We start from the raw sequence: 15742 nt of genomic DNA on the forward strand, positions 1-15742 counted from the left end.
TCTCTCTCTCTCTCTCTCTCTCTCTATGTTGTTTCTGTATTTTGCTCTGCCTTTTTTGCTGGCACCAAATGATTGTTGTTTAAAAAAATGCTTTTCTTTTATCTCAAATTGTGAATAACTCGTTTTTAAGAATTGCAAACAACTTTTACTTTCAGGTCTTGTTAAAGCTAAGAAGTATGACTGGAAGGACAGCAACTTGGCCCTTTTTGGCTCTGACACAGAGAAAGAAGTGAAGAGTAAGTTCCATTCTTATATTGTGTGTCCATTTACTCTATTTAATATGCTGTGATAAAATAGGTTGTTTTTTTAAAAAAACCACACAGTTAAAGCTATCTTTGTGGTTAAAGTGAACTGCATTTTCTGCTTGCTTCCTACCTGCAGGTACATGATAATATACAAAAATATTGAATACTCTTTGCGGATGTATGTCATTTCTGTGAATACCCAGGTTTCTTCTCATTCTTAAAAGTGTGACCGCAGTATGTGGAATTCTTTATAATAATACTTTATAATATAAATCATATTATCTCTAGTTAGTTGCACTTTCACTGAGACCAAAAAAAAAACTAAGCGGTAAAAATGTTTCTCTCTTTCTTTTTTTTCTGCAAACAGAGGAGTCTGCTGAGCAGGAGCCAGCCTGGCAGGGTGCTGGAGCTGAGCCTGGCCTGAAAATCTGGCGCATTGTGGTAAGCCTCCATGGAGATTTTGAAGTGTCAGCAATAGTCAGATTACATAGTTCCTGTACATGTAAATGAAACACTGAATCTGACCTGTAGTTATTTTTTCTAATCGAAACATGCCAATAGTATTGCATTAAATAGAACTTTTGAGAAGCAGAGATTGATTGCGGCTATGTGCTTTATGCTATGATGGTCAAGCTTTCTCTACCTCCCCTTCGTCCTCCGCTCCTCCCCCGCCTCCCTTAATCCTCTGCTCCTCACCCCTCCCCTTCCTTTTAAAGGACTAGATCTAATGCTGTACGTACCAGAAACAGCTGGCAGATATGTCAGTGTCTCGCTTGGGCACAGTTTCACAGAAAATTTGCTGGATGTATCTCTGGACAATACTACATTTTTTAGGTTTTTAGTTCAAAGTATTTTGTAACAAAAATAAAGGTGCTGTTTTAATTTCATAACAAAAAATACAGGTGCTTGGGGGGGGGGGGGGGGAGTTCTGAGAATAGAGAGTTGTATGGTATTTTGTATGACAGAGCAATCATCACTATTTCATTTGTATTTGTATAAACTACTATTATCTGTGCTGGTCTGTGATAGACTAAGATGTCTGTTTTGTTTTTCAAAGGACTTTAAAGTTACAGAATGGCCCGAGGATGACTATGGTGAATTCTACAATGGAGATTCCTACATCATTTTGAACGTAAGTATGGAGCTGTTTCCCTGGTATTTTAGAGAATGAAGTAGCTGCTTAGGTTTCATCATGCTTTGTACTGGGTTGTTTTTGTACCAGTATTTTACTCCCTGACACAGAGCAGAAGAGCAAAAATCTCACAAGCTCTCGGAAGGACGGCAAAAACATCAGGAACACCCAACTTGTTATTGATCATAATCATAAAGTGCCAGGTCTGAAACCGACAGTAGCAACCGTGGTTCGCAATTCATTTCTCAACTCAAATGCCCCTTCAAAAAACCTTCTCTATCCTGGTCTGTCCATCGTCACCCAACTGTTAGTGTTAAGGTTTTCCAAGTAGAAGTAGGTTGCAGTTGGTCTGCCCATATTCTCATTTGCCTTCTATTTTTGTTGATGCTTTGGTTCACTCTGTCAGGGGTGGATATAACATGGAAGTCGCCTTTGACAATGAAGTAAAAATAAATAAATAACATTTTTTTTCCCCCCAGAAGGGCAACTTGGTTTATAATGGCAAACATATGTTCATACATAAATACATAATTATGAAAATACATACATAGAGGCATACACATATCATACATAAATACACAATATTACACCAATACAGAACAATTTCACAACTATGCCATTGCTGGTTGCCACTCTGCAGCACCCTGTTTTTTTTAGCTAGGGTTGTCCCGAACCCCCCCCCCCCCCCCCAAAAAAAAAAAACCAGGGTGCTGCACAATTAAGTTATTATCAGGCTGAACTACAATGCGGACGGGCTGCCCCTGTTCGATCCTGCATCTAGATGTTCTTGAACTATGATTGTTTTGGGGACTTTTTAAAGCTGTCCAACAACTTAACTTGGTCCTATAAAAGATGGACGGTAAATTCGGAGGGCCTGCTTCCTAAATGACCTTACACAGTTTTTAAAGAAAAGGGATGGTAAACACGTACAACGCATCTATGAACTGTGTGTCAATCATAACCTCTGACTTAAAAAAGAACTTGAGTGAATGAGATAAAAGGGTAACAACAGTGGGTAAAACTCATTATTAAAAAAAATATTTAACATTTTCTTCTTCTTATTTATTTGTTATTCTTCAGGACGTGTTTTTTAAAAGGTTTCTGTTTAAATTCAATTTCTTTTTAATTAAAATTTTCTTTCTTCAGACATACAAGGATGAGGAAACTGAGAACTTGCTCCATGATGTCCACTTCTGGATTGGCAAGAACAGCTCACAGGTGATTGAATTATGTATTTTTTTCTTTGTTCTTCACCTGCTTTTCCGAATTTTTCTATTCTGAGATATTTTATAATTTTTAGTCTTTCTGAAGACTGCTAATAACAACAACAAAAAATGATTATACGGTCAAATCTACTCTAATGAGCACCTGTCCAAGATGATCACCTGTACAAATGTGATGAAATCCCACTTTCTTCCTTGTGTTTTTTCTATATATTACAGTATGACACAGATAGGTCGAACATAGAAGACTCAAAATCAGGCATCCCTTGAACTGTGCTTGCGGTCCTGTTTTTTTTCTTTTTTTCTTTATGTTTGTAAGATATCCCTCGAACTACGAATCCATCGAACTACCGAGGCCAATCCCGTTGAATTCGAGCTGTCCTTGTGTTACTGTATTTCTATACAAGAGGACCACCTGTCTTAACCTTTTGAGCCACGACTTCCTGAGGCTGCTGTGCCCTTTTGCCTGAGCTCCTGAACGATTCAAGCCTTCTTTCATATCATTGTCAGAATCATATTCCACATATCCCACTCAAGGTAGTCCTCGTCATTACCAGCAGCTAATTCAGAAAAGTCTTCAAAATAATCAGTAATGTCCTGTGTAGTAAACACTGTTTTCCGTGCGCATTTTGTCCCAGGTGGGAAGGTTTGAGGATAGGGTCTCGCTCACCGTTGTATGGGTGGCGAGGCATACGTGCAATTTTACACGCCATCAGTGTACCAGTGGTGAGGGCTCAAAGAGTTAACCCCTTCCAGCCCCAGCCATTTTTCTGCACTCCCTAACCTCAGTCCCAGGTAAATACAGCAGGCAGCATACTCCAGTCCCAGTCAATACAGCAATATTTCGGAAAAAGAGACATGCATTCTAAAAAGTGATGCAGTGTCTTTGTTAGGAGGTTTATTTTATAACATATAACTTTGTTTAAAGGTAAATCAACAAAGATTATGAAAATCAATGTTTAGTTAGGTTTGCTACTATTTAAAAAAATGCAAAATTCGGTATCTCCCAAAACTGAAAATCTACGCTCTTGGGACAGGCTGCAGCTCGAGCGCGGCAGAGAATATATGCTTTTGGGATGGTGGGAGGTACAAGTGCTGCTGAAAATATACGTGCATGGGGCTGGAAGGGTTAAATGACTACTTTTCTCCTCAACAATGGGTGGTCATCTTGGACAGGTTAAACTTTGTCTCCCTTTTCACCACACAATTACCGTTCTAGGGGTTTGAGAAGGTTTTTATTTTACTGGAATTTTGGCCTAAAATCAGATGTGAAGGTAATGGCAAGAACTTTGCGTTTTGTATAGTACAATGTAACAATTGCAGGAAAACCAAAGCCCTTTTTTTGTGTATGTTATACTGACTCATTCTTCCAGTGGTGACCTTCTCATGAAACATAAAAACACTCTTTCATTCTACAAAGTACTTATTTTTTGCATTATTATTGTTATCTTATTAAAGAGGCTTTTAATTACTGTTTTTGTAAATCAAGCACTTGTGAGTGGATTTTTAAAATGTTACATACTGTCTTTTTTGCCTGTATTCTTAGGATGAATATGGTACTGCTGCCTACAAGACTGTGGAATTGGATACCTTCCTTGATGATGTTCCAATTCAACATCGCGAAGTTCAAGGTCACGAAAGTGCTCTCTTCCGCTCTTACTTTGAAGATGGCATCACGTAAGTAGATTCGGTGACATTACTTTGTAATTGTTGTTCATGTTATTGCAGCTTGCTGGATAGAGGGGATGAGAAAGTGTTTGCATGAGCTTTGTCATGTTCTCATCAGTTTCAAATGTATATCATTGTCAATTTTTTTTGGGCGTTTTATATGGTAGAGAGTAATATTCATTTCTTGGAAATGGAGGTAATATCAAAATCTCTTTATCTCATTCTTTCTTACTTCGTTAGATTTTGCTCCGATATTTTGTTTTTTAAAATTGTAACGACTTTCTTTAATGAAAAGTATGAAAAGTTGATATACTCTTATAATTTTTGGGAGTTTCACGTAAAGTTAAAGTTCTGCAAATATAAAAATACTTTTCGGATAATGTGCGAGCGTGTATGCGTGCATGCATAGTCTGTGTGTGTGCGCACATGCACATATATATACAATTTGAAAGGGATGAGGAGATTTTGTACCCCACTTGTTGTGGTAAATGTAACAAACACTATTTTGTGCCTAGTTTGTAGCATAATTTTGTCACACTGTACAAGGCGACACTTGAGGGGATTATAGTTTAGGTTCATTTTGTCTGAGATTCTATAAATGTAGCAGATCGGTACGTCATTGAACTATGGAGTTTGTGTACCGTAATTGTTAATATGAATGTCTTTCAAACAATAAATTCCGTTTCCCATGTAGTTGTGATATTTATAGTAAGACTCATTCATCTGTGCCTTTTCAGCCTGAAGGAAGGTGGAGCTGCCTCTGGCTTCCGCCACGTGCCAGCAGAGGAATACACAGCACGTCTGTTCCGTTATGCCCGCGACAAACACAGCCACATCGTTCTCACACAGGTGAGTGACTTCTTGTTATAACTTGTACAGTGGTCATTCCTAGTTGATACTTCCGTATTCTCAAGCCAAACAATTCTAGAACAGACGTGTTCCTATGAGGGAAACTAGACTTTGAAGTATACATGGATTGTTGTGTGTGTGTTTTTTTGGTTTCACATGGTCCTGTTTCTGGAAAATATTTGTGTTTTCTTTTCTAAATGTCTACCGGTACTGTGTTGTGGGCTACTTATGCTGTTGCCCAATATGACTGACTGGGATTAGTCTTATGCTTGACCCAATTTTACAGTAAATTTAGTCCATGGCTATTGAAAACTTAAAGTGAAGCCCAAATTCAACTAGTTTTTGTCTGCTTTTGATCTTTGCTTTGTAAACGGTTGTGTGCCATTTACCCATTTGTGTAACTTTGACAATTATTTTTTCAAAATTAGTTATTTATGAAATGTCGATTTGGGTATAATTATATATATGCCTAATTTTTTTTTTTTTTCTATGTCTTTGTATCCGATCTGCCACAAATTGTTATCGCATGTTCCTCGGGCTAAACAAATTTTTAAAATGTATAGAACTTAATTTTGAAAAATAAGAAACAAGTAGCCATAAGGATCCATTGATTCACATAAACTTTTTTCATGCACAAGTATTGCCATAGTCCTTTACTGTCCTTTGCCAGTTGTTCAAAAAGAAACATAAAGTACCACAGAGAGCAAATAGCAATGAGAGTGGATGATTCGCTATGTTTCTTATGAGATAATAGCCTAAAGGGTACTGACACTACACCCTAGATAGACTTTAAACCGTTGAGAACAGGGAATTTGAATCTATGATAAGATCATGGTTGATTTGCTACTCAAAATTGAGCAATTTTTACTGGGAAAGTGTCAGTGTTGTATTGATTGCAAAAGCACTGTATTTGATTTCAATGTTGCCTGTTTTTACAGCTGCCTAGAGCTGCATCTTTGGTCACCGAGGGAGATGTGTTCATTCTTGACTGTGGCTTGAAGATTTACCAGTACAACGGAGATGATTCAAGCCCAATGGAAAGGTCAAAGGTGAGTGGAAGGTTTGCTGCTAAGCAATAGTCTAATTGCTTTTTTTTTTAACTAGTGATTTTTTAAATGTAGTTGTTTAGTTTCGATCTCTTGTATGTTGACTTTCAACTCTAAATTTGCTTTAGATTTTGCATTTTTCTCTCCAAAGAGCTGGAATTTAGAACGATTCGGCTCAACCAGTTTCTGATAACAGTGTACTTTTGGACGTTATTTTATAAAAGACTCGCTCGTATATTTAGGTGGGTATATATATGATACTTGTATGAATTCATGTTTGATAAACAAGATGACTTTGGGTGGTTGGTCGATGCTCTGATGTGGTATGTCCTTTCTTTCGTATCAAACGTCTATCCTCCTTGTATCACCTTCTTTTTTTGTGTTTGTGTTTGTTACTTTTGTTACACATTTAATCTTCAGCACTTATGTGACCTTATTATGTTGCAAGTGTTGTTAAACTGTTATTAGAACAAAACAAACAACAAGATTACTAAAATCCTCAGGCCATGCAGTACGTTTCCAAGCTCAAATCTCAAAGAGGCGAGGCTGACTCAGATGTCCTTGATGGTAGCAGCACATCGAAGTCTGTGAGTGAACTTGAACATTATGTATGCTGAGTCACAGATTGAAAGTTCTTTTGACCACTATAATGAAAATTCTAACTGCATGGAAACTCATTTAAATTTCAAGGACCCATCCATGGTTGTCATATTTCACCTACTCTAACTGTTCCTGAAAAGCACAGACTCCTGGAAAATAGCAATATTAAGCTGTTTCCTTTACTGTTCTGTGAAGTAATTTATACGGTCAAACCTGGTATTAAGGCCCATTGCCCAAGACAATCATCTGTAAAGATGATCTCTTCAAATTTCCCCTCTTATGTTTTGTACTATCATAACGACACTGTCTAAGCTGGCCTTGTGTCTACGACAATATCTCTTCTCGACAATGGGTGGCTGTTTGGGACTATTTTGACTGTATGCATATATGTAGAATTTTATTATACAGGGATGCTGTTTTTCAGTTTCTCTTGTTGTTTCTCTTAATTTCACTGAAACGAACAGTTATTATACTTAGCATTTGTTTTGTTTTTGGTTAACCCTTGTATTTGTTGTCTATCAACTATCTTTTAGTTTACAAATGCAACTTTGTACATTTTCATTATTTCCACAAAATAATATTAGTACTGTTAATAATATATAGTGTTTATATAGTGCATTCAAGCCCGAAATACAGTTTCTGAACGCTTTACAATACAACAGTAAAACAAAAACAATACATTGTGTTCTGACTAAATTTCCTATATATATACATATATATCTCTCATTGATTTAAAATTATTCCTGATTATAAGCTTTCATTGTGATTCTCAGCACGAGTTCTGGGAGAAACTGGATGAGGAGGAGGGAGATTCTCTCAGTGATGACGAGGATGGCCCAGAGAGTCAAACGCTGCTCAAGTAAGTACAGTATAGCACAGGTAGCTCTAATTCGTCGGGACAGGCCTCGGTAGTTCGAGGGATACGTGAACAATGTTATGGCATCGGCTGTGTCAAAGAATCAAGGGAAGCAACAAAGTTTGCTACTTTGAAGGCAAAACTGTAACAACAGATGATGTGATGCTCCACACAAGCCGAGGCATGCGTCATCACGTGTGTCGAGCAGCATGCTAAAAATAGCACAGCTAGCTGCTCCTTGCCTTTTTCCATTAAAAATAAATAAATTATTATCATTATTTTGTCTCAAGTGCGTCCCAAAGAACATTGACTTTAGACCTCTACGGTGGACGTAATTAGTTTCACTATTCCATGTTTGTGTTCGAGCTTCTCGTGATTTTCTAACAAAGATAAAAAAGAAGAAAAAAAACAACAACAGGACCACAGGCACAGTTCGAAAGATGCGGGATTTCGAGTCTTCTGTTTTCGACCTATCCGTGTTGTACGCTTCACATCCTTCTCAACTTTGATTCCTTGAAGGAGAATTTATGCAGACAGGCCTTGTAAAGTAAAGAGTTTTTATAGTTTCTAGTGGATTTGTTAAAGCCACATAAATGGAAGTTCATGTCTTTTAAAGAAAAGATAGGAGTCTAAAATTATGATGAGAATGTCAATTTTGATTCAGTAAGTTATTGGTACATGACAAAGAAATGAAAATCTTAGTATATCCTCTAAACAGTTGATGTGCTGTCTAATGTACTGTACTTCTTCTTCGAAGACTTTTTTTTCACAATGACAATATTCCTAACCTCTCTGGAAAAAGTGGCTGTTGTCCTGTTGATGCATTGCACACTACACGTCAACAGCAGCATCGACTTCAACAACAGCAACAGTAACAACAGTGTCGACTGCGAAAAGTCTTCGATTATTTTCATACCTTAGAATCAAAATCTTGAAGTTAAAGGAGATTTACATTCAGTTCTTCATCAGCATCTAAAGAGAATTTATTTTTTATATATATAATTAGAATTCGCTCTTGAATGATTTATTAATGTTCTATGATGTACTTTTCAGGGTGAACACTGAAACCAAAGACTCTGAGGTTGTGAAGGAAGGAGACCTTACCAAGGACGATCTTGCTGCTGATGTAAGTACTGCATTTTGTGGGTGGTTGGCGGATGCTCTGGTGTGGTTTGTCTTCTTTTTTATGTTTGTTTCTCTCTTGGAGCACCTCTAATCTTCTGGCGCTCATATGACCTTATGCAGTTGCGAGCACCGTAAAACCTCTACCAAAACAAAGCACCGTTTTCCTTTTTTATATATATCGGGAACAACTTTAATCAAATATCAAATACATAGTATACAGTGGAACCTGCTTGAACAGAAATCAGCAGAACAGTAGGATTTTCTTCAGTTTAGAGAGGCTGCTCAAATAATGAAGAAAAAAACTTGGTATCGGTATTCTATTTTCTTTTGGTTTGCTGCTGTTTTTGGATTACACATGTTCAGTGTAAGCGGAATCCTCTGTATATTTAAATAATATGCGATGTAGCAGTCTTTTATTGTATAGTTGTATAGTGATGATCATCTTACAACACACTGAATAGAAACTCGAAAAGCCCAACAGCTCCCTGTTATAATAATAATAATAATAATAATAATAATAAATAGCATTTGTATAGTGCATATCCCCGCTCAACAGCAGGCTCTATGCGCTTTACACTATATTATTACCCCAGCAGACCATAGAACACTCAGAAACATTCTCAGCTTCCCGGGAAGCATTCAGTGCAAGCAGCTGATTAAGCGCTCAAACACTAACAAACTGACAAGATCTTTCGCTGTCTATAGCCGGGTACCCATTCCCACCTGGGTGAAGTGAGGAAAATGTTACTGTGTAACATACGAGTAATTGTGTAATTTACATGTCTAAGAACCGGTGGTACACATCCAATTCCACCTGGACACTCATTTCTCCCTGAGAAAATTAACTTTTCTAATTATAATTCTTAGCATCTTGTTTTACCATAATACTGAAAGTACAAAGAGCCAAGACTACTTTTATGTTTGATGGGAAACTGCAGGGAGAACACTTTCAAGGTTTGAGAACTCAAAACACTGAAGAAGACCTTTCCGTCTCCACTTTCTGCCCCCTCCCCCCATCTCCTTTGCCCTCTCCTCTAGGCTCCTGACTCTTTCTGCTGCCTTTCCTCTGCTACTCCTTGGCTCCTTCATACCTCTGTCTTTCAGCCACACCCCTGATCTTATGATGGGAAACATCTAACATCTAGTTTTCTCGGACAAGGGCAAAAAATCTCAGATGTCCTGTGTGCAAGTAGCGCACATTAAAATTCCCTTGGTGGTCCTAAAATCGATAAGAGTAGGCTTCGGCACCACCTGGGCAAAATTCAAAATTCCTACCAAACTGAAAATGTTCAATGTTTTCCTTGTGTTCAGTATAACCTTATGCAGTTGTGAGCACTGTAAAACACTTACCAAAAAAGCAAAAAAAGAAGACCTTTCAGTATGATGAATGTTGTATTGTATCACCTCAACAACAGCAGCAGCAACAACAATAATAATAACAACAGTGAAAAGTTTCAATTCTTTGCGTCCTGTAGAATCAAAATCTTGAAGTTGAAGAAGACTGTGGAGGACTTTATTGAGTATTTGAACAGTTTGATGACAACTTTCAGTATTACTTTTTCATCATGATGATTTTGTAACAAATAAAATATCACTGAGGCACTGACTCTCAGGGTCAGAATTACTGTGTTTGTATTTCCATGAGTCTTCTGCAGAACAACGTTACATTATACAGTAGAAATCTAGGTTCCTAATCCAGGTACCTATGCCTTAAAAGGGTTAATTGACTAAATGGTTACCTTGGAGTAATGCGGGTAGCTGGAGGGCGCCACTGGTAGGTTGTACTTCTTTACTTTCCCCTCTGTTGTTGCTGTCTGTCTGTCTGTCGTACTTTTTCTTCTTCACTAAATGACCATTCTTGTGTTGATGTGCTTCTCTTTACTCTTACAAACAGTTAGAGTGGGTGGTTGGCGGGTGCTCTGGTGTGGTTTGCTCCGTCTTTCCTATAAATCATCTATTGTCCTCATCTCTCCTCCTCCTTGTGACAAATCCATTCTTCGGCATTTCTAGGACCTTATTGCGTTGCAAGTGTCATAAAATTCTTACCAAAACTACAAACAATTTAGAGTAGCTTTTTTCTCCCTTTGTTTGCAGGATGTGTTCATCGTAGACAGCGGTGATGTTGTGTTTGTCTGGGTGGGAGAAAATGCCTCATCTGCTGAAAAGAAGAATGGAATTCCTTATGCTCACGTAAGTTAGTGGTTTTTTTGACAATTCATTTTTAAAAAATCCATGTTTATGTGTGTGAGTATGATTAAATCTTTGTTGAAAGCAGTGCAGAGATCATGACAGCATTACTTACTATTTTTTTTCTTTCTTTTTTAAAAAAACTATTCTGACAAAATGATCTCGTTTTTCGGTGTATTTTTAAACAGATTATTTGTTGACAGTGTTCATACCGGTACCTGAAAAGATGATGAATGAAGTCATTGGCTGTGTTTTGTGCTCAGTTGAGAACATGATCAAGTTTAAGTTAACTACTCGAACTCGACAGCAGCACTGATAGTTGTGCATAGCTCTAGCTAGGGAAAAGGCAAACATGTTTGGAAATTCCTCTGATATCACTTCAGTTTGTACAGAAAATATTGTACAAGTATAATAGCAGTCAATGGCCTTTTTGGAAGCTTCCTCAGACTTAATTCTAATAAGGCACAATGTTATTTGACCTCTTTCGGGATCATCCATGTTTGTTTTTAAGGGTGAAAATACTATTTGAATCTTACTGAAGTTGAAGGGAAAGAGCCCTGGGAATAGCTAAGTTCATTATTAAATATCTGTGCATTAATAAAGAGGCTGAGTTTGCATTCCTTTGGTTTGTCACTTTGATAAAAATCAGCAGATTTTCCTTTCATAAGGCTGATATATACAGCAAGGAGATAGTCTTGTTTTTTTTGTTTTTTTCTGTTTCCATTTCGAGAATGTAAATTCATCAGTTTCAGTGTAATTGGTCTCACCTCTATTTTGTAAACATGGTTTCCCACCTGTTCTTGCCATTGACAGTTAGATTTAGGCTATGGGTGGTTGACATGTGCTCTGGTGGGATTTTTCTTCTTCTTTCCTAACCAACATCCATCGTCCTTATCTCCCCTCCTTTTTTTCTTTGTGTGCTACTCTCTATAGTAACACTTTTAATCTTCAGATGGCCTATTAGTGTTGCAAGTGCCTTACCAAAAAATGTTTACAAAAACAAAAAAAGGGAAGAATTTCTTATAAACTCTTACAAAAACTAAAAATGAATATTTGGGCTGGATACAGTGGTTAACAAATGAAATGATTTGTGGCGATCAGAAACGTACCACAGAACACCTATCAGGAAACAGTGAGATCACTTCCAAAATGTCAATGTACATATATCAACATACACGAGTTGGAAATAAAGCAATGAAGCGATGGGCATATATGTTTGTAGCAGTAGTTAACATGAGAAAGAGTACCTTTCTGGCAATTAGGTAAAACTCATCTTCTTCTATCAAAAGTCAGATTAACACACATCAGTGTGAATGCCTTCACTTCAGAAGAATATGGAAGTGACCTCCTGTGGCACTGTGTATGAGAGGGTAAAGGCTGACGATGCTAAGTGCAAAAGCATTACCCATTGTCTAGAATGATTATTCTTACTTGCGGAGATGATAATGGTAATAATAACAATTAAAAATTTTATTTTTTTTTAAGTTAAGAAAAAAACATATATGATAATAATAATAATAATAATAATAATAATAATAGTAATAATGGGGATATTCGCATAGCACCTCATCCGTTAAAGGCTGCAAGTGCTGTACAATGCAGAATTTACACTCAGCTTACCTGACCAATCAAAGGATGTAGAAGATGTCGGGTTTTTTTCTCCCACAGAATTACCTGCGCGAGTCTGGCCAGCCATGGCGACCCATCACTGTTGTCAAGCAGGGACAGAAGTGCCCCCAGTTCGAGTCTGCCATCGCTGCTTAAGCTGGATTCTCCGTGCTTCAGAGCAACCGGGGCTCTTTTGTTTTATCTTACTCGTTCTTAATTCAACTGTTGACTGGACATCAAACCACGCAACCTCACCATCATCCAGTCTTGTTGTTGTATTGTCATTTTGAACTTCTCACAAATGAACCTGATCACGTTGTTACGGCACATGAATTTTGTGCCACTTGACCGGTAAAGTAAAGGAAATTTTTGAAGAAAGCGATGACTCAGTCTTTTTTTACAGGACATTGTTCTCACTCTGTCACACAGTGCTTCCTATGTCTGTATCAGCAATATTGTTAGATCTTCCTTTGCATTTTTGAAAGGAGACTAAAATATTTTGAAATTGATGAGTGCAGGAAGCGCTTAATTGTATGCTTTTGTTGCCTCACAATAGACAACTCTGGCCTTGCATTTCTCTACCACCTTTTTTTTCGTTAAAGATTGACAGTCTGACATTTTTCTTTTTTTACACCTGCTTTGCCTTATAAATACACATTGTTGCCAATTCATTAGAGCCTTGCATCACAATGGTTGTGTTCAGTGTTGTTCGTCATCACTTTCTGTTACTCTATGCCTTAAAGAACACTTTTGAGCAAAATAACCTGGTGCACAAGAATATCTGTTTATAATAACAGGGTTACTTGTTCTTACCTATTCCGGACTGTAGAAATCACTATTTTGACACAAAATATAATTTTCTATCAAATGTGGAATAACCATGATATTCTTCATTTTCTTCAGCTCTTTCGTCCTAAAGTTTTGATTCTGTTTTCAAAAATATGAAAAAATTTGTTGAACCTGAGCATATTTTACAAAAGAAGAAATCTAATTTAACAAAACTTAATGCTCAAGTATCACATTATAATCTATTGCCTTGACTGAATCTGAAATTGTGCTTTGTTTGTTGTATCCATCATCTACGCAATTACTGTTTATAATTTAGTTATTGTTTACACTTTTCATTTTGACATTTGTACATTTAGCTATATTTATGTACACTTTTTATAATACAGTTTATATCTGTTATGTACTAAATTGATATCAGCAAATTTTAAAACTGAAAGACTATCAATTTTACTTATAGGGTCATTTTTTATTTTTTTTTGGGTAAAGATGTGGTCTCGATGAAAAAGCTGATATTTTTTGGTTTTCTCATCAGCACCTCTTTCGTTAAGTTAAAAATAGCAATAACAATCTGTGATTTGCTAATCTTGGCAATGTGGAAAGTCTCATATTATTATAGCAGTTAAAAGTCTCTTCTTGTAATCTTTTTTTTTTGTCCAGATTTTTTGTTACTTGTTGATGCCTGTCGTCTTGGACCAACATAACGATATACTTTGAGAAATCACTAATTTTTGGAATTAAATACATTTCAGAACATTAGTATTTTTTAATTTCTCTAGTAAGTAGATTTAGAGTAGAAGAAGCTTTGGGAAAAATAGCATTGGTAAATTGTTTACTCCTTCAACTTAAATGAACTAAAACATTAGTCATTTGAAGTTTAGCAAAATAAGGGCATCAAGGGATGTTTGTTGTACTTACTTAATTTTCTTAAGCAATAAAATATCTCACAGACTCGTTTGTTCTGCCATTTTGACAAACAGTTCTGTGATGGGAATGTTGCACAAAAATAAGCAATAACACAAATTTTATAATAGATTCCACCATGAAAAACATCAAAGTATTATTTTATTATAACTAAGAACTTTGAACTCCATAGCCTACTAGTCGTAGTCTCATGTTGTCTTTCAGTGGGAAATTTCACTGGTGCTTATACTCAATAAATAAATAAAGCATATTTTTCAATGCTACATGTGTGTTCAGCTTGATTTATTTTTCTTCCTTTCCCGTCTTTTTCAGGGTATCAGATTTCTGTGAACATGTTCAAAACTGGTTCTAATTTAGTTTAGTTTTAGTAAGTTTTTCAGCACTTGCAACATAATACATTACAAAACCTACATTTTTTTTTTTAATGACCTGTTTGGTGACACACTTTTGGGGGACAAATGTAGAAGATTGGAGAATTGACACGCATGAATTCTAAATCTGTTTGTCCTCTCTGGGAACCTAATGCTATCATTGTATTCGTCATTGTACAGGTTTAATGCCATTTTCAGCATTGTTAGGTTATTTGATTGATGTTATTTCCTGAAATTAGCGTCCATCTCTGATAGGACGGGGCCAAACGGCCTTAAAATATCCCCCAAAACAAGCCAAGTTCAGTACGCTTTGTTGTGATTCGAAACAAGACCATAAACTCAAAAGTCCAACAGATAATCACACGAAGCTGTCCCCGTAGTTTTATGTGCCCGCATAATTTAGCAAAATTTGATAATTTTTTTCATAATTTCTGATTATTTTCCTTCATCATTCTTTGTTAAAATTAACAGAATCGCATAATTTCACATTTTTGGGATCAGTTTGCATAATTTCAGAATTTTTTTGGCCTAAAACGACGGGGACAGCACGAAGAGTCAATAGCTCTAGGATACCAGACCAAGGCCTATGGTGCCAGGAAAACTCTAGAAGTAGTACAGTTCCAACTGACAGTAAACGAATACGCAAGACTACTCCTGCTCAGTTAATTAAATAAAGATACTTCTTTATTGTCCATATCCTGGCACACTGATCTGGTGTTTCTCCACGTATACACACCCACACACACACACGTACTCCCCCCCCCCCCCCCCCCCCACACACACATGCATACTTTCGCGCGTGTGCACACCCATAATACATAGAATATACACACACTCTCACACATCTTCTCCTCTGTGCACATAACCATATATTATATATAGTATACTTGCACTCACAAACAGGCTCACGATTCACATGCAGTCCCATGCGTTATATAAATAAACAATAATTGTAAACATTTATAGGCACACTCAGTCAGTATTCTGATTGTAACCCAATCGTATTCTGATGTTGTATACTTTAAGGGTTATAAGATTACTATTAGGCCTATATAATGCAACATAATAATAACACATTGGGTCTACAGTATGCCTTGGCTACAGTTTTTGGGTTGTTGTTTT

At 36.8% G+C, this 15742-nt stretch overlaps 1 protein-coding gene across 4 annotated transcripts in view; it reads left to right on the forward strand.

Moving 5' to 3' along the window:
• Positions 1-14512, forward strand: part of LOC101846677 (gelsolin-like protein 2) — a 39807-nt gene extending 25295 nt beyond the window's left edge. For all 4 annotated transcript variants that reach the window (XM_005105397.2, XM_005105399.3, XM_005105398.3 and 1 more), the window contains exons 3-14: positions 156-236; positions 613-686; positions 1303-1377; positions 2524-2595; positions 4147-4277; positions 5006-5117; positions 6056-6166; positions 6667-6750; positions 7537-7622; positions 8673-8745; positions 10839-10934; positions 12600-14512. In XM_005105397.2, the coding sequence (XP_005105454.1) occupies positions 156-236; positions 613-686; positions 1303-1377; positions 2524-2595; positions 4147-4277; positions 5006-5117; positions 6056-6166; positions 6667-6750; positions 7537-7622; positions 8673-8745; positions 10839-10934; positions 12600-12695 (1091 nt within the window). In that variant the 3' untranslated portion in view covers positions 12696-14512. The remainder of the gene's footprint in view (positions 1-155; positions 237-612; positions 687-1302; positions 1378-2523; positions 2596-4146; positions 4278-5005; positions 5118-6055; positions 6167-6666; positions 6751-7536; positions 7623-8672; positions 8746-10838; positions 10935-12599) is intronic.
• Positions 14513-15742: the final 1230 nt, after the last annotated feature.

Source organism: Aplysia californica, unplaced genomic scaffold (assembly GCF_000002075.1).
Source record: "Aplysia californica isolate F4 #8 unplaced genomic scaffold, AplCal3.0 scaffold00469, whole genome shotgun sequence".
Lineage (NCBI taxonomy): Eukaryota > Metazoa > Mollusca > Gastropoda > Aplysiida > Aplysiidae > Aplysia > Aplysia californica.